Source organism: Corvus kubaryi, unplaced genomic scaffold (assembly GCF_017639235.1).
Source record: "Corvus kubaryi isolate FWS band 111438036 unplaced genomic scaffold, C.kubaryi_AGA036_p1.0 37225, whole genome shotgun sequence".
Lineage (NCBI taxonomy): Eukaryota > Metazoa > Chordata > Aves > Passeriformes > Corvidae > Corvus > Corvus kubaryi.
In genome coordinates, this window is record NW_024581064.1 from 45,660 (window position 1) to 72,107 (window position 26,448).

Sequence of the window (26,448 nt, forward strand, 5' to 3'; positions counted from 1 at the left end):
TGGGACTTACCGGCACCGGGACTTACCGGCACCGGCAGGGGGTGCTGCACCAGCGTCGGGGACGCGGAGGGACCGGGGGTATCGGCAGCGGGGGGGGCGCACCGGCAGCGGCGGGGAAAAACCGGTACCGGAGCAGCAGATGGGCAGGAGAAGCGGCACCGGAGATGGGGGGCAGGCACCGAGGCACCGGCAGCAGGGGAGTAGTGCCGGGGGTCGCCAGAGAGACTGTGAGGACAGGAAAAAAGGCCGGTCCCAGCAGCGGGGAGCAGGAAGGCGACACCGGGCAGGGGTGAGGGTGAGCCCCAAGCCCTGGCCCTGGCGAGGGGGACTGACACCAGCACTGCCGGTATCAGTGGAAGGGCTGCGCTGAGGCCTGGGGGAGGGGGTGGGCTGGTGACTTGGGGGTCTGGGACTGGTGTGGCACTGCTATGGGCACTGGCACCAACAAGGTCACCAGCACTGGGTGTCCCGGGTGACCCAGGGAGGCTGGAGCCAGGTGGGGATGTTTGCGTGGTCCTGGCACCCACCATGGGGCTGCAGGACACACAGCAAGGACAGACGGACGGACGCATGGACACCCACACAGCACAGGCACCTGTCACCCACATCTGCACCACCCAGGACTTTGTCCCCCGCTCCAGACCCAGGCAGTGGCACACGGGACAGCCCCATCCCTGCCCTTTGGCCTCCCAGCCATCCCTCCACAGGTGCCTTGCACTGCCAGGCATGGCTGTGACGGTTCCGGGGTGTCACCAGGATGGCTGCCGGCAGTGACACCGGGGCGGCTCAACGCCACAAGGAGCACCTGGAGCATGGCCAACGTCTCCACCCGTCTCGCCCCACAGCAAGGCCACCAGCGATGGCACCTGGTGTCATGGGGTCACTGTGTGGCCTCGCCCACACTGGGCAGGGACACTGCGGGGTCACTGTGTGTCCTCGGTGCCGGTGGCTGAGCAGACACCGGGGCGCATCAGGTGGCTCCATGCCCAGGGCAGGGACACGCACAGGCATGGCACGTGCCTGTGGCAGCTGGGCATGGCGTGGTCACACCGGCTCCACTGGTCCTGCATGAGAACGGCCCCACACCCTGCCCTGAGCTACCGCAGGGCTGGAGCCGGTGTCACCTGCCAGTGCCACCTACTAGTGCCACTGTGCCACCTCCTGCTCCCAGGCTGCTTCTGTGCCAACCCGAGCCATCTCCCCACGGAAGAACCAGTGAAGCCTTCACAGTGAAGCCTGAGGGCTCCAGGTGCCTCCGGGTGCCAGGGCAGGTGGTGGCACTGGCCTGGCATGTGGCTTTGCAGCTCTGCCAGGGCACAGGGCTGGATCCGGGCTGGGTGAGCCAGCAGCACCCTCTGGAACCTCTCCTGTCCCCTATCCTATGGGAATTCCCTCCTCAGCTGTGCCCCAGTAGCTGGAGGGAGCTGCTGGGACCCAGCAGGTGGCATCCCAGAGGCTGGCACTGCAGTGGGAGCCAGGCACAGTCTGGGACATGGTTTCTTGATGGGCTTGTGTGTGGTACCATGGCAGGGCCACCACTTGTGCTGCCTTTCCTGTCCGTTCCTGTCTTGCACACGGCTGGCACACGACTGGCACATCCTTGTGGCTGCCGCATTGATCAGCTCAATGCAGAGCTAACAATGAGGGAAGCGGAGCCAGGAGCCCTGGGGACACTGCAGAGGCCACTCGTGTTCCTTGTCCTGCAGCTGCCAGGGGGGTTCAAGCTGCCCACAAGCGTGTCCTGGGTTCCCTGTGTGTGCCATGCTCCAGCTATGGCTGCCAGCCCCCACACTGCTGGTGCCTGTGCTGCTGGTACCCACGCTCCTGGTGTCCGCACTGCCAGTGCCCACCATCCCAGATGGGTGCAGGGGGCATCTCCCCATGGGTGTAGAGCTCTCAGTTCCTTCCAGCCCCGGGGGTGAGGGGTACATGGGTGCCTGTGCCCCCACAATGTGCCCTCCAGAAGGCTGTGCCAGCACTGCCTGATACCAGGGCTCAACGTGCCGGTGCCCACTGTCCCATGGAGCCATGCCCTGGGACCAGGCCAGGATGGGATGAGCAAGGGAAGGGATCCCAGCTGGGGGGAGGAGCAGCTGGGGATGTGAGCGGCTCAGGGTGGGGGCCCCACAGCCGGAGCGGGTGGGTGATGCGGGGTGGGGTACTCAGCACAGGGCCATGGGTGCCAGCGGTGACTCTGCCCTCCTCCCCCAGACCTGCCCGCGCTGCTGACGCCCTCCGCCGAAGCCCAGGTACGTGGGGGCCATCACAGCCCGGTGTGGGGTGGGCACGGCCGCCTGCCCCCCTCGCCCGGGGGTCACAGGTCCTGGGACAGGACCCAGCACCAAGGAGGGGGCGGGGACAACTGGTGCCAGGGTGCATCCGCTCCCCCGCCAGTGCTGTCTCCCGCAGATGGTGCAGTCGCTGGGCTTTGCCGTGTACCGGGCGCTGGACTGGGGGCTGGACGAGAACGAGGAGCGGGAGCTGAGCCCGCGCCTGGAGCAGCTCATCGACCTGATGACCAACAGCGACTCCGAGGACAGCGGCTGCGCCACGGCCGACGAGGGCTATGGGGGGCAGGATGAGGAGGAGGAGGGGGGCGAGGGGCCGCCTCGCTCCGTGCGCACCTTCGGCCAGGCCATGCGCTGCTGTGCCGCCCGCCTGGCCGACCCCGCCGGCGCCCCGGCGCACTACCAGGCTGTCTGCCGCGCCCTCTTCGCAGAGACCGTGGAGCTCATGGCCTTCCTCGCCAAGATCCGCGATGCCAAGGAGGTGAGCATGGGTGCCCGCTGGCATCACTGCCCTGCTGGGGAAAACACCTGCAGTGACAAGGGGCCGGGGAGACTGCAGTGCCCCCTCTGCCCACCCCAACCAGGGCTGCTGGTGCCGGTGTTTGGCCATACACCCTCTCCCGGACTGCCATGCTGGCTGGGAATCAGGGTGTTTTGGGGTGCAGCTCAGTGCTGCAGCTCCATGGTACAGTCCTGGCTGCACCTTCAGTGCCACCAGGACAGGGTGACAGCATCTCGTGCCTCAACAGCTACTGCAGAAGCTGAAGGAGGATGAGGAAGAGGAGGAGCGGCCGGCGGCGGAGCTGGGCAACCTGCGCAACACAGACTGGGTACGGCAGCGGGGCCGGGCATGGGGGCCGTGCCGGGGACGGGTGGGCACTGATGCCGTGTCCGTGTGTCCCCCCAGGCCCGGCTGTGGGTGCAGCTGATGCGGGAGCTGCGGCACGGTGTGAAGCTGAAGAAGGTGCAGGAGAAGCAGTTCAACCCTCTGCCCACCGAGTACCAGCTCACGCCCTTCGAGATGCTCATGCAGGACATCCGTGCCCGCAACTACAAACTCCGCAAAGTTATGGTGAGCATGGCCACCGTGCCAGCCCCTTGCCCTCCATCCTGCCACCCTCCAGCCCAGCACTGACCCCCTTCCCTCCCCAGGTGGATGGAGACATCCCCCCCCGGGTGAAGAAGGATGCCCACGAGCTCATACTCGACTTCATCCGCTCCCGGCCCCCCCTGAAGCAGGTGAGTGCCAGCACCAGGCCACCTGCTGGCGTGACAGTGTTGGTGGGTCCCACCGGTGCCATCCCCACCCTGGCGGTGCCATCCCCGAGCCACGGCCACCACCTGAGGTCCCATCTGTGCACCCCACAGGCATCAGAGAGGCGGCTGCGGCCGCTGCCCCAGAAGCAGAGGACGCTCCACGAGAAGATCCTGGAGGAGATCAGGCAGGAGCGGAAGCTCCGGCCCGTGGAGCAGAAAGGTACCGGTGTCCCCTCCCCGCTGTGCCATGCCACCTGTGTGCCCATCCCCACGGCGCTGAGCCCATCCCTCCGCAGGATACAGCTCCCTGCCCTGCATCCCGCACGCCTGCGCCGGCCACCTGAGCTCCAGCTCCTGCCTCGAGCTGTCCCGGTGCCCGGCCAGCGCCGCGCCTGTGCGCCCGCGGCCACGCGTCCTGCTCAAGGCGCCCACCCTGGCCGAGATGGAGGAGATGAACCTCTCCGAGGCAAGGGGGAACCTGCAGAGGTGGGGAAACACGGGAGGTGCCGGGGTGCCCTTGGTGACACGGTGCCCATGGCCTCGCAGGAGGAGGACTCCCCAGCCACGGAGGTGCCGCTGAAGCGGGATCGCTCCTTCTCGGAGCGGGACCTGGCACAGCTGCAGAGTCAGCTGGGGGGTGACCAGGCTGCGCCTCGGGACCCAGAGCCGCTGCAGCCCGAGCCCCGGCCCCGCTCAGGTACCGCCAGGGGTCCCCGTGTCCGTGTCCCCAGGGGATCTGTGCCGCGCCTTTCACCAGTGGTGGCGCCGGGAAACACGTCCTTGCCACGGTCTCCCTGTCCCTCCCTGCAGGTTCTGTCCCCGCCAGCTGCCACCCACTGCCAGATGGCCCAGCACTACCCCGGGCTGCCCTCGGCGCCGTGGAGGAGAGGCCAGAGGACGGATCCAGCGCTGCCCCCGCCAGCAGCTCCAAGCACCTCTGGCTGGTGGGTTCTGGGGATGCCAGCTGGGAACACTGGGGCTGGGGACACCAGGCAAGCATGTCCATGGGTGCATGGCAGCCTGGCGTGAGGACACATGGTGGCTGGGGTGTCCTTGTGCTGGAGATACTCTGGCTGTCCTGGGATGCTCTGCCAATGCCAGGGATGCTCTGCTCTGGCACAGGAGTGCTCTGGACCATGCCCTGTGCCACAGTCTGGTGTGACATCATCCCCTGTCCCACAGGAGTTCAGCCACCCCGTGGAGAGCCTGGCCCTGACTGTGGAGGAGATGATCAACGTGCGCAGAGTGCTGGTCAAGGCCGAGATGGAGAAGTTCCTGCAGAGCAAGGAGCTGTACAGCAGCCTGCGGAGGGGGAAGGTGGGAATCGGGGGCTGGAGGGACTGCGGGCCGTGTGTCCCCCCCCACCTGCCCCCAGCTGACCCTGCTCTGCCCACAGGTCTGCTGCTGCTGCAGGGCCAAGTTCCCTCTCTTCTCCTGGCCTGCATCGTGTTTCTTCTGCAAGCGGTGAGCACCACGCTGAGCTGCGCCAAGCTGCGCCGTGTCACGGGGCTGGGGGGGGGGCAGCAGCAGGGTCCCCACAATGGCCCCTCTCACCCGCCTCTCTGTGTCCCCAGGTCTGTCTGTAGCTCCTGCAGTCTAAAGGTAAGGGACTGGCTCTGAGCAGTGCCACTGTGTCCCTGTCCTACCCTGCCCCTGCCCTTGCCCTGTCCCTCTCCTGCCCCATTTTGTCCCTGTCCTGCCTTGTCACTGTACCTATCTCTGACCCATCTGCATCCCTGTGTGCCCTATCCCTATCCCATCCCTGTCCCTGTCCCATCCCGCCCTGACTCCCGCATTCCGGTAGATGAAGATGCCTTCCAAGAAGCTGGCTCACATCCCCGTCTACGCGCTGGGCTTCGAGAGCTTGCCGGGCTCGCTGCTGCCCAAGGCCGTGCCGCTGCGCCGGAGGGAGCCCTTCCAGTGAGTTCCTGAGCCTTCCTCCCCTCCTCCCCTCCTCCTCCCCCGCCGGGGGCTGACGGGGTACCCTGTGCCGCAGCTCGCTCTCGGGGCCGTGCTGGCGCCGGGTGGAGGAGGAATTCCCCCACATCTACGCCCAGGGCTCGGTCCTGCGCGACGTCTGCTCCGACTGCGCCGGCTTCGTCACCGACGTGGTCAGCTCCAGCCGCCGCAGCGTGGCCGTCCTCAACGCCAGCGCCGCGTCCCGGCGCCACGCCAAGGCCCGCTCCCTCTACAGCGACGCGTGGCTCAAGTGAAGGGCCGGGCACCCCGGTGATGGTCGCCACGGGGGTGCCGGTCACCCCGGCACAGCCCCCCGATGTACATATATACATAGGATGGATACACACAGCCTCTATATTTATATACATTACGGACCAGGGGGCAAAAGGACCCGTTCCCGCTGTCCCTGCCATCCCCTTCTGTCCCTGCCACCAGCCCCCGCGGGGATGGATCCTGTCGTGGGGCACCCACAGCCCCCGGTGGAATGGATCCTGCAGCTCCCGGGAGGACGGATGCGGCTGCGGGCAGCTCTTGGGGGATGGATCCTGCTGTGGGACACTCACAGTCCCTGCGTTCGCCCCGCTTCTGTGCCAAGCCCTGGCTGTGCCGGGGTGCCCGGTGCCCTGGGCTGGCATGGCTGTTCTGTATGTCCCCTCCGACAATAAACCCGCTGGGCTGCCCTGGGGCCGCGTGGCTGGTCCTGAGTGGATGGGGGAGCGTGGTGAAGGGTGCTGCGGGGTGCGAGGGGATCGGGGCACTCCATTTCGTCGTGCACATGTCCCACCGCCATCCCTATTCCCCCCGCCCCGGGCTGTGCCCACCCGCGACCCCGCACAGCACCGTGGGAACACCCCGCTCCCCATTCCCACGGCTCCCTCGCCACTCCCTGCGCGCTCCCAGCGCCGGGCCCACGCCAGCCTGTGCCCCGGTCCCCGCCCGTGTCCCGGGGCCGTGCCCCGCCCGGGACCCGCGGCGATCGCCCCGTTCCCACGCTGCCCCTTCCGGGACATATTTCACGCGCCGCTGCCGCGGAGCGCCACGGAGCTCGCGGGGCGTTGGGGGCGGGGCCTGAACGGCCTCAGCCAATGGGCGCCCGGGCTGCGAGTGGGCGGGCCCGGCGCAGGGGCGGGCGCGCAGGCGCAGTGCGGGCGCAGGCGCGGAGCGGGTGGGGGGCGATGTCGCGCCGGGCCCTGAGGCGGCTGCGGGGGGAGCAGCGGGGTCAGGAGGGGCCGGGGCTGGGCCAGCTTGGCCTAGACCCCGGCTCCGAGTGCGCCCGTGAAGGGGGGCCGCCGCCAGCCCCCGGGAAGGGGCCCCGCGGGCCGCCCCGCGCCGGCGTCAGCAACCGCTTCGAGCTGGTGAGGGAGACCAAAGGCGGGGGTCGCCGGGGTGCAGCGGTTGGGGGGCGGTTGCTGGGGGGCAGCTGGGGTGGCAGGGACTCGTGGGGGACAGTTACTGGGGGGATAATGCAGGGCAGTGACTGGGGGTGACAAGTGGGTGGGCAGTCGGGGACGTTGCTGGGGGACACTTACTTGGGGGACAGCTGAGGTGACAGTCACCGGCAGTGGCTGGAGTGACAGCGACCTGGGGCAGAGGCTGACAGGGTTTGGGGGTGACTGGAGGGAACAGGGGAGCAGTGACTGAGAGGGGGACATAGTGGGGGTGACAGTTTGTGGGTGGCAGTGATTTGGGGTCAGTGACTGGAGTGGGAGTGACTGGTTTGGGTGGTGGGTGAGTGGGAAGGATGGGGGGCAGCAACTGGGGCTGAACTGGGAGGGAATGGGAGAGAGGCCTGGGGGTGGCTGGGTTTGGATGTTGTCAGAGCTGGAGTGGTGAAGCTGTTTTTAGGAACATCCCTGCCACCTTCCCAACACTGCAGGATCCCAGTGCTGGATGTCAGATGGGCCCTGGTGGCACTGCTGGGTCCTTGGGGTGACAGAGCCTGGTCCTGCTCTCCAGACACCTCATCCAACCCCAGCCATTCCCTGTCCTTCCCCGAGGCCTGGCTGTGTGAGCATAGGCAAGGCTGGGAAGAGCAGAGTCCATGGTGCGAGGGGACACATCATGGTGGTCCTGTGCTCTTCTCCATATGTGTGGGACTCTCCAGGCAGCCATGGGGTGACACTCTTGACATGACGGGTGTCCATGACTCTGTCTGTTTGCAGGTGGAGTGTTGGATCAGATCCCTGGGGAATTCCATCCCTGGGCTGTCCCTGCAGCTTGTCCCTCTGTTTGCAGATCCCAGCTGAGGAGTCAGAGGATGAGCTGCTGGCCGGAGAGGAGCAACCGGACACCCGGCTCAGCGAGGGGGACACGGCGGGAAGGAGCCAGGAGGGGAGCAAGGACAGGAGCAAGGAAGGGGCTGTGATCGAGGAGACGGACGGAGATGGGCACAGAGAGGGGCAGGAGGCCAGGCAGCCGGACCGAACGGTAACTGCCCCCAGGGATCCCGGGCAGGGACGCACACTTAAACCTGGGAACTTGGATCTGGGGGAGGATGAGCAGTTTGGTGCTGAGGTCTGGGTTTGTGTGTAGCATCCAGAGGGATTTTCCAGCTGCAGAGAGGAGGCACCCAAGGAAGGCGTTGTGCTGCATCCACATGAGCACCGAGGTTGGGCCAGGGGGGAATGGTCTCAAGGAAGCATTTGTTTTGAACAGGGGATGTGAGGACTTCAAGCACAGTCAACTGAACACTGAACCTGTTCTTCCCCATAGTGGTTTGTTGTCATTTGATATCAAGATTCCTCCTGTGGTCTGTGTCAGCCCAGAAGTGTCTCCTTGCAGGATTTTGTGAGGAAAGGGGCATTTCAGTAACAATTTCCCATGGCAAGTCCAGCCCAGATCTCACTGGAGATGAAGGTTGGGGGAGCAAAGGGGGTTGGCCCCTGGTCTCACCTGTTTGCTGTGCATTTGGGATGTGTGTTCCTCGGGTTTGGGTGCCAGAGGAGCAAAGTCCACTGTGCATTCCAGCTGTGCTGCTGGCCTCTGCCAGCCCAGGGGCAGTGAGGGCTCTGGATAGTGGGTCCCTGTGTGAGCAGTGGCTCCAGAGGCCCTGACCTGGTGAGTTTGCTGTGCCAGCACTGCAGGACACACCTGTGGCTGCTCCCAGAGCTCCAGGTAGGATGTGGGAGCCCTGCACAGGCAGCTGCTGCTTTTGGGTAGAGCCAGGACAGGGCTTGGAGCAACCTGGTCTAGTGGCAGGTGTCCCTGCCTAGACAGGGAATAGGAACTGGATAAACTTGGAGGTCCTTGCACCCCAAACCGTTCCGTGATGCTGTGATCTCCTGCTGTGTTACCTGCTAGATCCTGGAAATGTGCTTCCCAGCTGTGCCAGTCAGGTTAGGGAATGCCCCCCAGCATCCTGAGCTGAAGCAGTTGCATCTGCAGGGAGAGGCACTCTGGCACTGAGGCCTTTGTCAAGTGTTGGTTTCTGTGGAAATGGGAGTGAAATTGGGATTTGTCCTACTCCCCAGAAAAGCAGAAATGCAGCTTGTCCTGGAGACTGAAAGAGGCTGAAGCATTTCCTCCACACCTGACACAGCTAAACTTGTTTCTCTCCTGATTTCGCAGCCTCAGACATCGATCTGAAAGTCAGCTGAGGTTTAACCCTTTGTGAATGTTTGGTGCTTTCCTCCATTTTCTCCTTGTTTCTTGATTTCCACCCACTAACAAACGCTAAAGGGTGAATTTTGAGGACCCTCAGTGTGCTGATCCCTGCGAGAAATGCTCTTCTTCCTGTGGAGCTGGCACCCCTGCAGTTCACAGGAATGCTGACAGCTCTTCCCTTCTTTGTCTTTGCAGCCGGAATCGAGTAACAAGCCACGGAAGAAAAAAAAGAAAAGGAAAACCAAGAAAAATGCAGCAGGAGAGACTGTGGTATGTTTGTGTGTGCTCTGAGTCAGGGACCAGGCTGGTTCCTCCAGTGGGGTTGGCAAAGTGGGAATTCCAAGGTGACTGTAGGAGAAATTTGAGGCAAAAAAGCCATTTCTAAATTCAAATTTAAAGAAGTCTTTTTTGAATCATGGAATCCTGGTATGGTTTGGGTTGGAAGGGACCTTAAAGATCATCTCATTCCATCCACTGCCGTGTGGGCAGGGAGACCTTCCATCAGACCAGGTTGCTCCAAGCCCTGTCCAGCCTGTCCTGTCACTCTATCCCTTGTCCAAAGTCCCCCTTCAGCTCTCTTGGAGCCCCTTTGGGCACTGAAAGGGGCTCTAAGGTGTCTCTAGAGTAGAGGGCTCCGGCCCTTGGAGCATCTTCGTGGCCTTCTCTGGACTTATTCCAGCAGCTCCACATCCTTCCAGTGCTGGGGACCCCAGAGCTGGAAGTACCAGATGGATAAAGTCATTGATCTTCTAAATTCAATAGGAGCGAGGTTCAGGTGGGAGCTGGTTTTCTGCTGAGGTTTGAGTCTGAACTGTCCACAGAATCACAGAATCCTTAAGGTTGGAAAAGACCTCCCAGATCATGGAGTCCAACCTCCCTGTTCACTCCAGGGAGATTCTTTGCTCAACATCCTGAGCCACAGGATTCTGGAGAGAATGGCTAAGCTGTGACAGCAGTGCCAGCGCACAGCTGGCCACCTGCTGCCTGGGAATTCCACTCAGGAGTGAGTTCCTGGGGTTGGAGAACCCTCTTGGAGAGCCTGTTTCATTTCCCAATCCAAGAATATCGAGCAGCAGGGGGACATGGGCCAGCTGGGACACCCAGACCCAGGCAGTTTGGTTTGCCAGCGAGGGATAATACAACCTCTGTTCCAGCACTTCCATGCAGAGCACGTTATCCCTTTCCTGTGTACACTGCACGCACAGGGGCTAAATTTAGCTGGAAAAGGCAAGCTGGCAGTGCTGCTTGGGTGTCCTGAATGGAATTCTGTGTTCCACCCATGGATATCATGAGGAGGATGTGAAAAAGGCACGTAAGAAATGTGTCACTTGTTGTTTATAGGGGGAAAATAGAGGGAAATCAGGGTTAAAGTGTTATACAACTGTTGGATGTGAGCAGCTGGATGGATTCCTGGGGTGGTTGGAAGATGGGGAATGGGAGAGTTGGATTAAAGTCATGTGAGTGTTTGAGACCTTGTCATGAGGCTCACAGCAGTAACTTGGTGTTTCTGTGGAAAGTAGAGGGTGAAGGTTGTTATTTAAATATTTAAAATGTCTTTGCACAAGGAAGGGCCTTGAGTGCCAGGACAAGGGGAAATGTCCTCCCACTGCCAGAGGGCAGGGAGAGGTGGGATGTTGGGAGGAAATTCTTCCCTGTGAGCATGGGGAGGCCCTGGCACAGGGTGCCCAGAGCAGCTGTGACTGCCCCTGGATCCCTGGCAGTGTCCAAGGCCAGGCTGGACAGGGCTTGGAGCAACCTGGGACAGTGGAAGGTGTCCCTGCCCATGGCAGGGGGTGGCACGGGATGAGCTTTAAGGTCCCTTCCAACCTAAACCATTCTGGGATTCTCTGAAGAGCCACATCCCATCACCCAGGGATCAGGATGAGCCGGAGGCGGCTGGGTGTGATCTCTGCTGGGTAACCTGCAGGCTGCTGTGACTCAGCCTGTAATAAATGCCTTGGCTTTGCCTCTCTTAAGGAAGACAACGACCTGGAAGACATCGACAGCCTTTTGGAGAGGATCGAGGACCCCGGGCTGGCCCCGCAGAGCCAGGGTGGGATCATCACTGACAGCCGGCCTCTGCTCTACGTGGAGCACAGGTACTGCTGGCTGCCACCCGGCTCTGGCCTTGGTGTGACAGGACATCTGCTCCTCGAGGAAGGGAGTTGGGAGCTTCCCAGTGTGATCTGGCCAGGAACTCCGCACCTTGCATGAAAGGGCTGGGATGGTTGTGCACATCCCTGTTCTAACCACTCCTCTGGAAGCTGCGTTTGGTTCTGACGGGGATTCTCTGCTGCCAGGCCTGCTTGCAGTGGTGGCAGGACCAGATTAGTCTCCAGAGGGACCTTCCAGCCTCAGATCCTCTGTGGGAGAACCTCTGCAGAGGTGCTAATAGCCCTGGTGTGTAAAGCTTGACATGAGATTCACTCAGGATCTTCTCCCCGGAACATCCCAGCTAAGGCTCCAGCTGCCCTGGAGAGGGCAGCAGCAGTATTCCCCAGCTCTGGAGCAGAGCAGGAAGAAAGCCTGTCTGATGGAGCAGCGCTTTCCCTGCCAGTTCTGGCCGGTTTTAGTCTCCTTTCTCCATGCTGTGTCTGATCAGTGGGGAGTGTGTGACAGTTTGGGGGTTTTCCAGAGGCACTTTGAGGTGCTGAGTGTTGATGGAGAGACTTGAGTGTGGCACTGTGTTTAACTGATGGAGCTTTTCTTTCTTCTTTCCACCTTCTCAGAAACTTGAATCCAGAGAATGAGTTGAAGAGATACTTCGGGGCTCGTGCTGTGCTTGGGGACCAGAGGTTAGTTCAGAATTTGATATTAAACCCTTTCCAAATCCGAGGAGGTGTGTCTGTCCTGTCCTTGGCAGGGCTCAAGGAGTCCCTGGTGCCACACCTGGGTGGGTAATCCCAGGCTCAGGGTGTGTTACTCATTTAGTAGTTGCTTATCGAGACAGAGGAATATTTTCTGTGATGTGTACAAGGTGGGGAAAGACTTCTCCAGGCTTTTGCTGGCATTTGCTTTTTCCTTTGCTTCTTTCCCCTCTCATTTACTTGCAAATCACCCTTCAAAGTCCTTTCACTCAAGTTCACAGAGTGCAGACACATAGATTTTGTTTGTTTCTCCACCGTTTGTCCCTTGCCATTCCAGAGCCTCTGGACGGAAAGTGGACCCTGAATACTCTCAGGGTGTCTCATGCACTTGCTTCCAGGGAACCTGTTGCTCCCTGGGTGTGACATTTCTGCATTTATGCACTGCACTGTGCATAAAAAATTTGTCATCCACAAAATCCCCACTTCCGTGAGCTGGTTGGAAAACCAAGAAGGGTCTGAGCTTGGAGCAATGCAGGTGGAAGGAGGGAGAGAGTCTGTGTAAGAGCATTTGGTGCTTGAAGAAGAAACTGCAGTCCCTTGTGACTGTGCAAGGCCAGGGGCTGGACTTGATAATCCTTGTGGGTCTTTTCCAACTCAGGACAGTCTATGATCCCTTTCTGAGGAGACATGACTCCCTCAGAGTAGCCTTGATCCTGAACTGCTCTTGAACCAATAAATTGTGCATTTTTGAGTATGGCTTAAACTAATCCAATTGACATTTGAAGGCCCTGCTAGGAAGAGGGGTGAGTCAGAGGGTTGTGGGGCTCTCCTAATTGGACCTGGGAAGCTGTTTGAAGCAGAGGCAGCTGAGAGTTTGGCAGGGATAAAAACAGGGAGAGAAGCTCTGGAAGTGGAGATGCTGGAGGCACTGGCTGGCCTAGATGGTGCACGTAAGGCAAAGCCTGAGCACAAGTATGTTGGGTCTTGAAGGCAAATGCAGAGCTCTGGGCACAGCTCTGTGTGGCTCTCTGTGGGGAAGAATTTTGATCTCATTTTTCCCTTTAACATGGTTTCATCTCTCGTCCTCCTCCTGTCAGTGCAGAGAAGGTGTGACCTGTGTGTTCTCCTCCCCAGGCCAAGGCAGAGGCAGCGGCAGTACGTCCGCAGCATGTGGCTGACGGCTCCCAAGAACACCTGGCCACGCTACAGCAAGACAGGTGAGGCTTTTGGGGCTGCCTCCTGCCCTCCTAACGCTTGGCCCATGTGACATGGATGCTGCTCAGGGCACAGAATGTAAATGGGAACTGCTCCTCAGCTCGTGGAAATACACCTGCCTAAACAGAGAACTCTGGGGAGTTGTCCCTTATAATTTGGATTTGTTTTCCCCTCTTTTGGAGTTAGCAGGGTGAGGGTGCTTCTCATCTTAGCAGCAGAATTGCTGGATAATGAGAAGTATCCCTGGGCAGAGTGAGCAGCCTGGGCTTTCTGGGTGGATTTGGGACTTTGACTTGTGAGAGGGGGGAAAAGATTGAAACTCTCTGGGAGCTTCCAAAAACACGTATAGCTCTGGACCCAGTGATGTGAGTGAGCTTTTGATGCTGTGAGAGAGCAGAGGAGGTTCTCTTGGGGTACCCAGGTCTCCCCTGCACCCTCCAGGTATCACCATGCAGCTGCTGGACACCTGGAGGGGGGTGCAGCACTTCACCTTCGAGCACCACCGTGAGTACCAGCAGGTCCAGTTCAAGTTCCTGGACGCTGTGGAGTCCATGGACCCCAACAATATCGTGGTACGTTGGGTTGGTTGTGCCATTCCCTCCTGGGTTCCTGCAGCCCCTTTCCCTGGCAAGTGTGGCTGGTGCATTTCAGTGGAATTATTTGGGTTGGAAAAGCCTCTAAGCCAACTGTTCCCCCAGCACTGCCAAGGCCACCCCTCACCTGTGTCCCCAGGTGCCATGTCCACACATGGCTTTTAAATCCCTCCAAGGATGGGGAATTCACCACTGCCCTGGGCAGACTGGGCCAGGGCTGGACAGCACTTCTGGAGAAGGAATTGTTCCCAGTATTCAACCTGACTCTGCCACAACTTGAAGCTGTTTCCTCTTGTCCTGTTGTTCCCTGGGAGAGAGCCCGACCCCCCCGGCTGCCCCCTCCTGTCAGGGACTTGAGCAGAGCCACAAGGTCCCCCCTGAGCCTCCTTTGCTGCAGGCTGAGCCCCGTTCCCAGCTCCTTCAGCTGCTCCTGCTGCTCCAGCCCCTTCCCAGCTCCATTCCCTTCCCTGGACACTCTCCAGCCCCTGCACGTCTGTGTTGGGCTGAGAACTGACCCCAGAACTGGAAGTGCCCCAGCAGTGCCAGCACAGGGGACGAGCACTGCCCTGGTCCTGTGGCCATGCCATTGCTGACGCAGGCCAGGTGCCAGTGGCCTTCCTGCCTGCCTGGGCTCATGTCCATCCACTGTCACCAGCACCCCCAGATCCTTCTCCAGCCACTTTGCCACTTTTTCCAGCCTGTAGCATTCATGGGGTTGGTGTGACCCACAAGCAGGACTCAGCACTTCACTGTGCTCATCCCTCTGGCCTCATCCCCTTGATCCATCCTGTCCAGATCCCTCTGCAGGGCCCTGGATGTTTTATTTCGAGTCTCGTTTGGGCAGTAGAGCCCTGTGTCCCTCTCTGTGGGGCGAGGCAGCCCCGCAGTGCTGAGCTGTGCTGTTACCTTGTTAATCAGTGACCTCCTTGGTGCAGAGGAGGTCTGGTGGCTGAGCCGTGGTGGCTCTGCCAAGCATGTGCCAGGTCACCACCTGAGAGAGGAACCCACAGGAACTGTCCATTTGGCTGGAAGGGTGGGAATAAAGCTCCCTTGTCTCAGCTCTTAGCTGGGAAAGGAGGAATATTGCATAAACCCATCATGAACTGGGAATCCAAACTAACAGCTGTTGTATTTATAAATGTCTGCAAGATGAAAAATGTGTCTTTCCTTGGTATTTCAGCAAAAACAGGCTTTTGTGTTGGGATTCCTTCATGCATGTCTGAGCTCATTAAACTGTATGGTAACATTTATAGTTTAGAGTGATAAGCAACAGCAAAATTGCTCTGCACCCAACTAAACCATAACTGGGGGATGTTTCTCTGAAAGGCCTGGCCACGTGAGCTGGGATACATGCCCTGGAGATGTTCCTTAAAGAGCCCATTGTCTGCTAAATAAAGTTTATTTCCTTCTGCTTTCCCACCCTTGGCTCAGGGCCGTGGGGCTCTCTCCAGCTCAGCAGTTCTGCCTGGATTGAGGGATTTGGATTAAGTGAGCCAAGGTAATTCCTGTGCAGCAGTGAGTGTCCCAGGGACAGCTCAAGCTCAGTCCCACACAGGACAGGCTTTCCATGGTATTTTAATCTGGATGCTCTGATCCTCTTAGGGGGTCTGACTAAACTTGAGGACATTCACACAGCTTGAAGTCTTCCCCTTTTCCATTAAGGGTAAAATCTAACAGATGGATTTGCCAATACCAGACAGTTTGTTCATGGTCACCATGGTCCTGCCATAGCTTGAGCCCAACTCTGCCTTGTTGCTGTGGTTTCAGCTCATAAAACATTACTTTTGGGGAGTCTCTTGTTCAGTGAGTGTTTTTTCTGCACTTGCTGGTAGGCTAAAAGGGTCTTGGTGACCTTTTCTTGGTTTTTTCCCATCACAGTGACCCTGAGTGCTCCATGTCCCCCCAAAAAGGGGACTAGAAAGGAACTTAAGAATCTTACCCCTTAAGGAAGAGGTTAAGCATCAGGCAAGTGGCTCCAGACAGGGCCAGGCCAGCCTGGGACATCCAGTCTTTGTGCTGTAGGTGGTCCCACGGGTCCCCACCCTGCAGATGGAAACTTCTGGAGCTTTGGAAGCTTTCTTTTTTAGTTTTAGGAGAAAAAAAAATCCCCAAACTAAACTGTGAGAAGATTTGTAGTAGCTTCAGAATTTTTTACTGAACCGAGGTTTTAGGTGCTTGGGAAAAGTAGCCTATTTATAATACAATTAGTGAATGGAGCAAGTTTTAGATTAAACTTCTCTTCTGAAGCCTGGGAGTAAATATTTATTTATTATTATTATCCATTACCATTGTTGATTCCTGGATTTGTAATAGATGTGTCCAAATGTCCTCTCAGTATCCAGGGGATTCAAAACCCTGATCAAGTGCTCAGAACTGTTGAGGGATAGATGAAAAACCCCAAACTGTAACGCTGCCTACATCTTGTTCTCTCCTTTCAAAGAAATGGAGGAGCTGGGAGAGATCTGGAGGAGGACAGTGAAGATGATCAAAGGCCTGGTTGGAAAAGCTGGGAGGGAGCTGCCCAAGGGCAAGGGAGGCTGCTATTGAGGGCTCCCATCCTGCACGTGGTAGGGATGGAGCTCCCTGTGCCCTTCCAGCTTGGGGATGGATCTGGCAGGGCTGGATTAAGGAAGCTCTTGGTGCTGTGTGTCACAGAGCTGGTGCTGGGAGGTACCTGGGTCAGAGACCAAATTCCTGAGACGCCGGTAATGAGACGGAATCTTTGCAATGCTCTTGTGCAGCTGCTGCTCCAGATGAACCCCTACCACGTGGACTCCCTCCTGCAGCTCAGCGACGTGTGCCGGATGCAGGAGGACCAGGAGATGGCCCGGGATCTCATAGGTAAGAGTGAGGTGAGGCGCAGATGTGTCGGTGTGAAATCCTTCCCTGGCAGGCTGTGGGGAGGCCCTGGCACAGGGCAGTGGAGGGCAGGAGCTTGGCTTTCCCATGTGAACAGAGTTGTGGCAGAGGCAGCTGGACCAGCCTCAATCCCAAAATGGTTCCTTTTCCCACCCAGAGTGAGATCTAATGTGGAAGTGCTCCCTGCCCTGGTACCTGCTGCCACCACATTGTGTGAAGTAACTTTGTGCCTCGCTGGGCTGGGAGTGAGCTGGTTTCCTGTCTTTTGGGCTAAACCGAGTGCCAGGCAGTGCTGTGCTGGGGTGGTGTCCCTGTCCTGTCCCTGACACTGTCCTTGCTGTCCCCAGAGCGGGCGCTGTACAGCCTGGAATGTGCCTTCCACCCCGTGTTCAGCCTCACCAGTGGGGCCTGCAGGCTGGACTACCGGCGGCCAGAGAACAGGTGAGCAGGGCTGGGGAGCGGGGAGGCTCTGCTGGAGCTCCTGGTGGCCCGCTTTGGCCACAGCCACCCAGATGCACCACTGCTGCTCAGCCGGGGAGACCCTGAGTGTCCCTTTCTGTTGGGGGTCCTGGGATGGTGCTGGAGCACAGGGAGCTCGTGCGTGGAAGCTTCTGCACAAAGCATCCCGTTTCCCAAGGGTATCTTCCTGCAGTAGGAACTGTCCCTCCCTGTCATATCCTTCTCATGCCATCAGTACCCCTTAGCCCTAAATAGTCACAAAAATCCTTGCTGTATGTTTCCAGCCATCATCCCCAGCACTCACACTCCTCCCAGCCTAGGTTTTTATGTAACTCCAGCTCTGCAGCTGCTGGGAAAGGTGACTTTATTCTGGGAATTTTCCAGTCAGCTGACCTAAGCCATCTCTCCCAAACTGCTGTACCTGGAGGGTGCTCACATTTCAGTCCCTCTGGCTGACACACTTTGTGCCATCAGTGACCTGTGTCACCAGTTCAGGTGTTGGGCCTCCCCGCTCTGTGTCACCGTCCCCACACCACTGGGACAAGGCGGGATGTGGGCTTGGAGGATTTACTTGTCTTGGTCGCAGTCTCCAGAGCAGGTTATGAGTTTGCTGTCCCTGTTCTTGCACAAAAAGATAACAAAACCAAGAGATGGGATCATGGGAGGTCTGTGGCACCCTGTGCCACACCAGGATGTGATGCTTGGGGGTGAGGAGGTGGTGGTGACTGTGTCTCTACATCTGGCCTCTTAAGTCCTGCCACTGTTCCCCATGCAGGGCTTTCTTCCTGGCTCTCTTCAAGCACCTGATGTTCCTGGAGAAGAGGGGCTGTCCCCGCACAGCCCTGGAGTTCTGCAAGCTCATCCTGAGGTAGATCCCTCCACCGAGGGTGGAGTGTCTGGGTTTGGGGGCATAGTCACCCCAGAGGGGTCCTGCTGCTCCTGGGCTTGGCATGGGCTCATTCCCACCCCTTAGAGCTGCACAGGTCTGTACTGGTGCTCTTGGAGAGGTGATGGGTGAGGAGGGGCCTTGGGTGGCCTGTGACCACTGAAGTGTGGCCTGAGCTTGGAGGCTCAGCAGAGCAAAGTGTGACAGTGGCTTCAGCCCACTCAGTTTGTGGCCACTGATTGTCCTCCTGAATGGTGGCAGGGGACTGTCCCCTCTGCAGGGACACCGAGCAGCTCTCCGTCATCCCGCTGGCCGTGCGGGAGTGACCGTGTTCCTGTTCTCTCCGCTTGCTGAGTCACTGGATGTCACTGGGAGAGGCTGTTTGTCCCAGAAATCAGGGCAGCCCTCTCAGCTGTTGTAACACCGAGTTTGTTTTCTCCTCCTGCTCCCAAGCCTTGATCCTGAGAATGACCCGCTCTGTGTGCTGCTGCTGATCGACTTCCTGTCCCTCCGGGCCAGGGAATACACCTTCCTGACCCGCCTCTTCCAGGAGTGGGAGGTGAGTGGCCAGCAGGTGAGGGGATGGGTGCTTGGGGTGCTCCCCACCAGGTGAGCCCTTTGGAAGGGATCTCACAGCCCAGCTGGCGTCCCAGCAGCATTGGAATGATCCATAAAGGATGGGCTGTTGGTTTCTGTAATCCTTGGATCCTGCAAACAGCTGTAAGAACTCAAAATTGCTCACTCAGCCGTGAGGGCACCGAGCCAGTGGCTGGGAACTCACTTAACCCCAGCAGGCAGAGCCCCGACCCCGCGCAGCCCAGCTCTGCTGCACAGCGTCATTTCTCAGTAACGCTCTCCCTGATCCTGCAGAGTCACCGGAATCTGTCCCAGCTGCCCAATTTTGCCTTCTCAGTGCCACTGGCCTATTTCTTCCTGAGCCAGCAGGAAGAGCGCCCAGAGCTGGAGCGGAGCCAGGCCCGGGATCGAGCGGCCCGGCTCATCCAGCTCGCGCTCATCATGTTCCCAAGCGGTGAGTCTGTCCCCTCCGGTAAGGCCATGCCCGCGGGCTTTGTCACTGTCCTCTGTGAGAGCCAGGGCTGGATTCCCGGCAGGCGGATGCAGAGGCAGGAATTTGCAAAGGGCCTTTGAGGAGGGAGCCCTGAGTCAGAGCGGACGCGGCAGGGCAGAACGGCGGTGCCTGTGCCCACTATGGTGGGGGGTCCACCCTGGGGGCAGTTGGAGCATGTCCAGGGAAGGGAACAGAGCTGGGGAAGGGGCTGGAGCAGCAGGAGTGGCTGAGGGAGCTGTGAAAGGGGCTCAGCCTGGAGCAAAGGAAGCTCAGGGAGGACCTTGTGGCTCTGCACAAGTCCCTGACAGGAGGGGGCAGCCGGGGGGGTCGGGCTCTGCTCCCAGGGAACAACAGGACAAGAGGAAACAGCCTCAAGATTGGATACTGGGAACAGTTCCTTCTCCAGAAGTGTTGTCCAGCCCTGGTCCAGTCTGCCCAGGGCAGTGGTGGAGTCCCCAACCCTGGAGGGATTTAAAAGCTGTGTGGATGTGGCACCTGGGAACATGGGTGAGGGGTGGCCTTGGCAGTGCTGGGGGAGTGGTTGGGCTCAATGGTCTTAGGGGCTTTTCCAACCTTACAGTTCTGTGATTCCATGATTCTGTCCTCCCTCCCTAGAGCAACCGATGCTTCTCCACCAGTGATGGTCAGGGGTGAGCAGGCTGGGGGAGGGTGAGAGCTGGAATCTCAGAGCAGGGAGATGTCTCACCTCCTCAGGGCTGCCCGGAGCAAGGACAAGCCAGTCTCCTTGGCTCTCCCTCCGAGGCACAGCTCTGTTTTAGATGTGCTCGCCCCATGGGTGTCCATCACTCTCCCTTTCATCCTGTGGGTGCTGCTGTCCATGAAAGGAGCACACTGCCCTCAGGCCCAGAGGAGGGTGTGTGCAGCAGGAAGAACCAGCTCTCCAGCCGGGATTCAGTTTGTGGGGGCTGGAAACATCTTCTAGGCTGCTCGTTGGGGTAACTGAAATAACAACTGTGTGAGCACAGGGACCAGCAGTGTCCTCACCCCCTCCTTGTGTCCTTGTTGGTGCCCCGGGGGGTGCTGGCCCCGAGGAGGGGGGTGACTGTCTGCAAGGGGTGACCCCACCCCACACTGCTCCTCACCAACAGATCCAGACAAGTTCTCTGCCTTTGTGTTGCAGTTCTGATGCCGCTGTTGGATCACTGCAGCGTGCAGCCCGATGCCAGGGTCACCTCCCACCCCTTCTTCGGGCTGAATGCCCAGATCAGGTAAGGCCTGAAGATGTTCTCAGCAAAGGGAAGGGATCGATTTTGCCGGCGGCGGGGATCTTGCATGCTCAGACAGCTAATGGAGGAGCTTGTTTGGGTTCCCTGAGTAGGCTCATTTGATAATGCCTCATTTGATAATCCCTTTGATAATGGATTTCCATAATGGCCTCTGGATCAGGCTGACAGACCCACCTCACCTCAAGGTGGACAGGTCAGAAGTTCACCCCAGAGCCTTGCTGGTGTCTGCAGAGAGGGAGCGTGACGTGTGTGTCTTCCCAGGGCAGGCTGTCTCCAACCAGTCTGCCTTCCCTTGACACGTGGTCTTCCTCAGCACACGAAGGCTCTCCCTCCGGCCAGGGCAGTGTTCCCTCATTTCATGGCTCTGCTTAGCCTAAAAATAGATGGAGGCAGAAGATCTGGTGAAGGTGGATGGCAATAGCCAGGCAGGAGCCTGCAAGTCCTCTCATGTTCCCGCACCAAAGCCCAGCACAGAGCTGAGTCCTCACTGCCCCGTGAGGAGCAGGAGGAGGAGGAGGAGGGTGCCGTGAGTAACAGCCATCTCCCATAGCCAGTCACCCGCCCTGAACCAGCTGACGTCCCTGTACGTGGGCAGGACGCACGCCCTGTGGAAGGACCCGGCTGTCATGGCCTGGCTGGAGCCCCACGTCCACGAGGTTCTGCGCATGGTGGAGGCCGGGGACGCGCTGGTGCAGGAGGCTGAGCACAAGTGAGCACAGAAGGTGGAGGGCAGGGCTCCTGTGCCAGAGACAGGGGACAGAGTGGGACAGAGGGTCTGTCCTGGGCAGCAGCGGTTCCAGTGTCTGGGACAGGGCTCAGAGCCCCACAGCTGCTGCTCTGATGCTGAGGGTCATGGCATGGGGCCAGGAAGGCAGAGGCTCTTCCATGATTTTCACAAACCGGAATGTAGAGCTGAATCTGCACTGCATATCCTGCGCTGCCTTCCCCAGGCTTGGCTGTCACCTGTTCCTGGAAACATCCTGGGGAGGGTGGAGGGGTGGCCTGGAAGGGCAGGGATGGCCACACAGGGCAGGTGAGAGCTTAGAAACACTTCCCAGTGCTGAGAAACAGGAGAGCCATCAGGTGTCCTAAGCCAAGGTCAACCTGCTCGTCCCCAAGCTCTCTGCTCTTTCTCTGGAGCTCAGCAGCTGCCACCCACCTTTGGCTCGCTGTAAGCCAGTTCCATCCAATGTGGCCTGTCCCCTGGAGCCAGGGAAGCTGCTGACACTGTGCCTGGAGCAGCAGAAACGGGAATGTGCCTGCTCAGGGTGCACTGCTCTGTCCCCTCCCGCCTCAGGAGGAAGATCCGGTACCAGAGCGCTCCCAGGAACATCTACCGGCACATCATCCTCTCGGAGATGAAGGAAGCCACGGCAGCTCTGCCTCTGGTGAGGGGCCTGATGGGGCACAGGGGCTGTGGCTGCACGTGGTGGCGTGGCACTTGTGTCCCTGCTGGGCCTATCCTAACCCCTGTGACTCGCGGCTTCTGTGGGCCCCCGTGTTTGCTGCTGCTGGATGCGCAGCCTTCATCCCTTCTTTTCTCCTTCATTCCTTCCTTTCGCCTTCATCCCTCCTTTCTCCTTCTCCTGCAGGAGGTGACCTCACAGCCAGTGATGGGGTTTGACCCCCTCCCTCCTCTGGATTCCATTGTTTCCTACACCCGACCGGAAAGGTACCACCTCCACCCCTGGTGCCTGTGCTGGCACAACCGGCTGTGTTCCCGGCGTGTTCCTGGCACGCCCTCAGCCCCAGGCCAGGCTGCACGCGGGCGCTCGGCGCTGATATCCTCCTCCATGGCAGAGGAAGAGCTGTGGTGCTCCTGCCAGGCAGAGCTACAGGCTGGACTGGTCCTGCTGCTTCCCGTGGTGGTCACCACTGGCCATTCCCAGCCATAGGGCAAAAGCCAGGGAAAACCCAGGCCACAGCTGACCCAGGAGGGTTTGGGGTAAATGGAAGCTTAAGTACAGCCAGTCCTGGTGTTGGGGTGATGCTGTGTGTGTGTTCCACACCAACCCGCTCAGAGCGGAGCTGGTAGAATCGTGGAATCCTGGAATGGTTTGGGTTGGAAGGACCTTAAAATTCATCTCGTTGCACCCCTTGCCATGGGCAGGGACACCTTCCACTAGACCAGGTTGCTCCAAGCTTCTTCCAGCCTGGCCTTGTTTGTGCTCTTAGTGGCTGCTTTGCTCAGAGCTGCTGCTCGGCGTTGCCTGAATTCAGAATCCCTTTGGAACCCCGCAGTTCCCTCCCTTAGGGCTGGTTCCAGCAGTGCCATGGTTCTCCCAGCACCACTGCATCCCACTGAGGAGTCACAAACTGAGCTGTCCCTTCACCATGGTGCCACTTGTGTCTTCCAGGACAAGCCACCCCTCCAACGAAAGCTCTTTATCCCTCTTCTTCCGCTCACTGTTGCCAAATTTTAACTTGCAGGTGAGTGCACGCTGGGATGTGGGTGCACCGTTTCCCCCGTGGTGTTCCCGCTCCAGCAGCCGCAGCTGGCAACAGCCTGGTGCTGATTTGGCACCAGTGTTGTGCCTGTCCCTGCCACCACAGCTCTGCTCTCTTGCAGGGGGACATCAGGCACAACGGGGATGACGAGGCCGCAGCAGTGCAGGACCTCAACCAGGGGGTGAACAGGCTGATGGCGGCCATGCGGGACATGCTGGCCAACATCCAGTTCCAGGAGCCCCCCCGCGATGACAATCCTGAGGGCGACGGGGACTGGGACTGAGCCCAAGGTGTCTCTCCCCAAGACCTTCTGGCATTGCCCCCAGATTCGTGTCGCACTCCAATAAAATCACACATGGACTCGCTGTGGGCATGGGCTGTTCTGAGGAGGGGGGCTGCATCCATGGGCTGGTCTCTGTCCAGGGAGGGGGGCTGAATCCACAGCAATGGGCCCTGTCCAGGGCCCCTCTCTTTAACGGGGAACAAGGACTGTCTGAGCATGTCCAAGCTAATCGACAGCAGCTGTCCCTTGTCCCCACGGCAGCTTAGTCCCCTTCTGGTCTCCTCTGCACACAATTCCCATCCCATTCCCCTCCCTGTTCTTCTCCGGGCTCTTGTCCTTAATTCCCAGAGGAGTCTTACTGCCCTCTTCTTCAGCTCCTTTGTGCTTCCCGTAGCCTGGAGCTTCCTTCCCTCCACAAAATACTCTGCACCCTCACTACACTGAACCTTCCAAAGGTCTCAGAGTTCCCTGTGCCACTAGAATTGTGCATGGAGCAGCTTTTTCAGCCTTTTATTTAGTTTGGAGAAGAAATCTTTTCCCCCCCTCTTTGTTTCTCCATCCTTTATTCCCTCACCTTCACCTTCTAGAGCCAGGATTGAGGTAGGCCACACTCAAACCATAACTCATCCTTGTTCCCGTAAAGCTTTTTTCCCTTTTTTTGCTGAGTAATGGTGAATACGTGGAATAAATCCCTGCTTCTGCTGTGTTGTCTCCCTAGGGGCTGTAGCTGGGGTGGGTTGGCTGGGTGTGCAGACCCTGAGTCTCAAGCCAGCCCACCCTGGCTCCGTTCCCCGCTGGCATATCCAAATCCCCTGGGGTCCCATCCCTGTAGTTTGGCACTGTGGCAGCCTGGGACCCCATTCCCAGTGTGTGCAGCTGAGCCGTTTGCATCCATGCCAGAGGGAAGGGCTTCCCAACGGAAGTGGATAACCGTGGGATCGGCCCTTTCATGGAGCTGTGAATGGCTCTTTGGCAGCCACGTGGCTCCAGGCATCAACACAGACCTAAGGCACATGATGGTCAGATGGGTCCTGTCCCTCCCAGCCCGCCTGGGATCCCTCCAGGGCCGGGCTCTGCAGCATCCCATTTAATCATGCCTTTGACAACTCCTATGGCATCCCACACCTGCCCCATGGTAAAACATCTTCCCCGGGGCCATGGGGATAGGACCCCTCCCAGTCCCAATGTGTGGGACAGCTTGGATCATGCAGTAGGGAGGGTCCTACAGGGGTCCCCGAGGTGCATGGATATCTCAGGGTGTGTGGATGACCCCCACAGCAGATGGGACCCCCCAGGACACGAGTCCCACAGGGCACATGGGACCCCTCAAGATATGCAGACCAAGGTTCAGGGGTCCCCCCAGCAGATGCAGGACCTCAGGACACGTGGGGACCCTAAGGTGCACAGGACCCCTATGGCAGTGCCCCCAAGGTGCATGACCCCAGGGATGCATGGACCACCCCTGGGCATTTGAGACCCCACGGCTCATGGTGATCCCAAGCAATCGGGTTCCCCAGGGCCATCCTGGGGGTCTGTCAGCCCTGGCCTCGGCAGCGGCCCCTCTCACTGCTGGGGTGCCTCCCTCATGCAGGTGCCCACCCCCCGAGGAGGAGGAGCTGCGGGAAACGGCTTTAAAGTGGGGCAGAGAAAAGGCCCTTTCTTCCCCAGCACCCTGGGCCGGCGGGCGTGAGGCGCTGGGCAGCGCTGGTGTGGAGAGCGGCCACCAAACCGGAGGGTCCCAGCAGGCACGTGACACCCCCAGCACATCTCACGCCTCCCATCCCCAACTCCTGGGCATCCCCTCAGCCTTGCCGCTGGGCACCGCGGGAGAGCTGGCGGGGCGCAACGCGGGCTCGGGGGCCGTGCAGGTGCCACGGGGGGCCCCGGGGCTGAGGAGGGGGCCATGTCGACGCTGGCCTCCCTGCGTCTGCTGCGCAAGCCCTGGAATGCCAGCAAGGGCAACCAGAGTAATGCCACGGTCGGGGCCAGCAGCGGCTGGTGCCAGGGGCTGGACATTCCCAATGAGCTGTTCCTCGTGCTGGGGCTGGTGAGCCTGGTGGAGAACCTGCTGGTGGTGGCCGCCATCCTGAAGAACAGGAACCTGCACTCGCCTACCTACTACTTTATCTGCTGCCTGGCTGTGTCTGACATGCTGGTGAGCATCAGCAACCTGGCAGAGATGCTCCTCATGCTGCTGCTGGAGCACGGGGTGCTGGTGATGCGCCCCAGCATCATCCGCCACATGGACAGCGTCATCGACATGCTCATCTGCAGCTCGGTCATGTCTTCCCTCTCCTTCCCGGGGGTCATCGCCGTTGACCGCTACATCACCATCTTCTATGCCCTGCGCTACCACAGCATCATGACACTCCAGCGGGCCGTGGTCACCATGGTCAGCATCTGGCTGGCCAGCACTGTCTCCAGCACCGTCTTGATCACCTACTACAGCAGCAACACCATCCTCCTCTGCCTCATCGGCTTTTTCCTCTTCATGCTGGTCCTCATGCTGGTGCTCTACATCCACATGTTCACCCTGGCCCGCCACCACCTCCACAGCATCTCCAGCCAGCAGAAGCCACCCACCACCCACCGTGGTGGCAGCCTGAAGGGTGCCATCACCCTCACCATCCTCCTGGGTGTCTTCTTTATCTGCTGGGGGCCCTTCTTCTTCCACCTCATCCTCATCGTCACCTGTCCCACCAACCCCTTCTGCATCTGCTTCTTCAGCTACTTCAACCTCTTCCTCATCCTCATCATCTGTAACTCGGTGATTGACCCCCTCATCTACGCCTTCCGGAGCCAGGAGCTCCGGCGGACGCTCCGGGAGGTGGTGACGTGCTCGTGGTAGGCAGCAGGACACGGTACCAGTACGGCCACCCCTGCCCCGAAATGGACAGATGGATGGACTGATGGATGGATGGGACGAGCCGCGGGGTGCCCAGTGCGGGCGAGGGGCTCACGGTTCCCAATAAAGGCTCTTTGCAGTGACGCTGTGGCTGGCATCGGGCGGCCCCGGGGAGCCCCGGGGGGAGAGGTCCCTCCCGGCCCCGCCGGTCGGTCAAGGGTCACTTGCTCCCACTGGGTACCGGCTGGAACCGGGAGGGACTGGCGGGGCGGCGGGAGGCTGGACCCCACGCGGGGGGCGGCCGGGGCCGCCCCCGGACAAAGGGCCCATCACCGTCGCCTTTGTTCTCGGGCCGCGCCCGCCGCCGCCCACCCCAGCACCGGCACCGGCACTATCCCCGGTCCCGGGGAGGACGACCGGCGACCGGGAACCCCAGGGTGGCCCTCCCGTACCCTGTTCCTACCCCTCCCCATTACGGGACGCGCTTGGGAGGGGTGTCCCGCGTGTGTCCCCCAGACCCGCCGCCGCCGCCGCCTCGGGATGCTCCCGCCGACGCCGGGCGCTCCCAGGGTCCCCCCACGGGTCCCGGGGTGTCCCCGCTGCCCGCGGGTGCGGGGTGCCCCCTCGGCC

At 59.8% G+C, this 26,448-nt stretch overlaps 3 protein-coding genes across 3 annotated transcripts; all 3 read left to right on the forward strand.

Annotated features, from left to right (window-relative positions):
• Window positions 1-271: 271 nt before the first annotated feature.
• On the forward strand, window positions 272-5,850 carry SPIRE2 (spire type actin nucleation factor 2). Its single transcript, XM_042022827.1, has 15 exons — window positions 272-289; window positions 2,212-2,249; window positions 2,410-2,769; window positions 3,038-3,118; window positions 3,196-3,360; window positions 3,441-3,527; window positions 3,657-3,765; window positions 3,842-4,011; window positions 4,092-4,242; window positions 4,356-4,489; window positions 4,728-4,862; window positions 4,942-5,009; window positions 5,120-5,147; window positions 5,350-5,465; window positions 5,542-5,850. The coding sequence occupies exons 3-15, from the start codon at window positions 2,410-2,412 to the stop codon at window positions 5,756-5,758; spliced, it is 1,821 nt and encodes a 606-aa protein (XP_041878761.1). The 5' UTR covers window positions 272-289; window positions 2,212-2,249; the 3' UTR covers window positions 5,759-5,850.
• Window positions 5,851-6,673: 823 nt separating this feature from the next.
• TCF25 (transcription factor 25) lies at window positions 6,674-23,055 on the forward strand. The gene is made up of 18 exons (XM_042022828.1): window positions 6,674-6,859; window positions 7,740-7,931; window positions 9,303-9,377; window positions 11,085-11,206; window positions 11,837-11,902; window positions 13,049-13,131; window positions 13,571-13,701; window positions 16,464-16,563; window positions 16,929-17,022; window positions 17,816-17,908; window positions 18,380-18,485; window positions 18,797-18,956; window positions 20,137-20,224; window positions 20,793-20,951; window positions 21,540-21,630; window positions 21,835-21,914; window positions 22,600-22,672; window positions 22,812-23,055. The coding sequence occupies exons 1-18, from the start codon at window positions 6,680-6,682 to the stop codon at window positions 22,971-22,973; spliced, it is 2,055 nt and encodes a 684-aa protein (XP_041878762.1). The 5' UTR covers window positions 6,674-6,679; the 3' UTR covers window positions 22,974-23,055.
• Window positions 23,056-24,618: 1,563 nt separating this feature from the next.
• MC1R (melanocortin 1 receptor) lies at window positions 24,619-25,961 on the forward strand. Its single transcript, XM_042022836.1, has one exon. It carries the CDS (start codon window positions 24,877-24,879, stop codon window positions 25,819-25,821), a length of 945 nt encoding a protein of 314 aa, XP_041878770.1. The 5' UTR covers window positions 24,619-24,876; the 3' UTR covers window positions 25,822-25,961.
• Window positions 25,962-26,448: the final 487 nt, after the last annotated feature.

Bases quoted from the DNA above. Each gene is read 5' to 3' on its own strand.
- SPIRE2 (XM_042022827.1), top strand. From the start codon at position 2,410: ATGGTGCAGTCGCTGGGCTTTGCCGTGTACCGGGCGCTGGACTGGGGG. The intron at 3,361-3,440 runs GTGAGCATGGCC...TTCCCTCCCCAG, and splicing joins ACAAACTCCGCAAAGTTATG to GTGGATGGAGACATCCCCCC. The intron at 4,863-4,941 runs GTGGGAATCGGG...CTCTGCCCACAG, and splicing joins GCAGCCTGCGGAGGGGGAAG to GTCTGCTGCTGCTGCAGGGC.
- TCF25 (XM_042022828.1), top strand. From the start codon at position 6,680: ATGTCGCGCCGGGCCCTGAGGCGGCTGCGGGGGGAGCAGCGGGGTCAG. The intron at 11,903-13,048 runs GTTAGTTCAGAA...TCTCCTCCCCAG, and splicing joins GCTGTGCTTGGGGACCAGAG to GCCAAGGCAGAGGCAGCGGC. The intron at 18,486-18,796 runs GTGAGTGGCCAG...CTGATCCTGCAG, and splicing joins GCCTCTTCCAGGAGTGGGAG to AGTCACCGGAATCTGTCCCA.
- MC1R (XM_042022836.1), top strand. From the start codon at position 24,877: ATGTCGACGCTGGCCTCCCTGCGTCTGCTGCGCAAGCCCTGGAATGCC.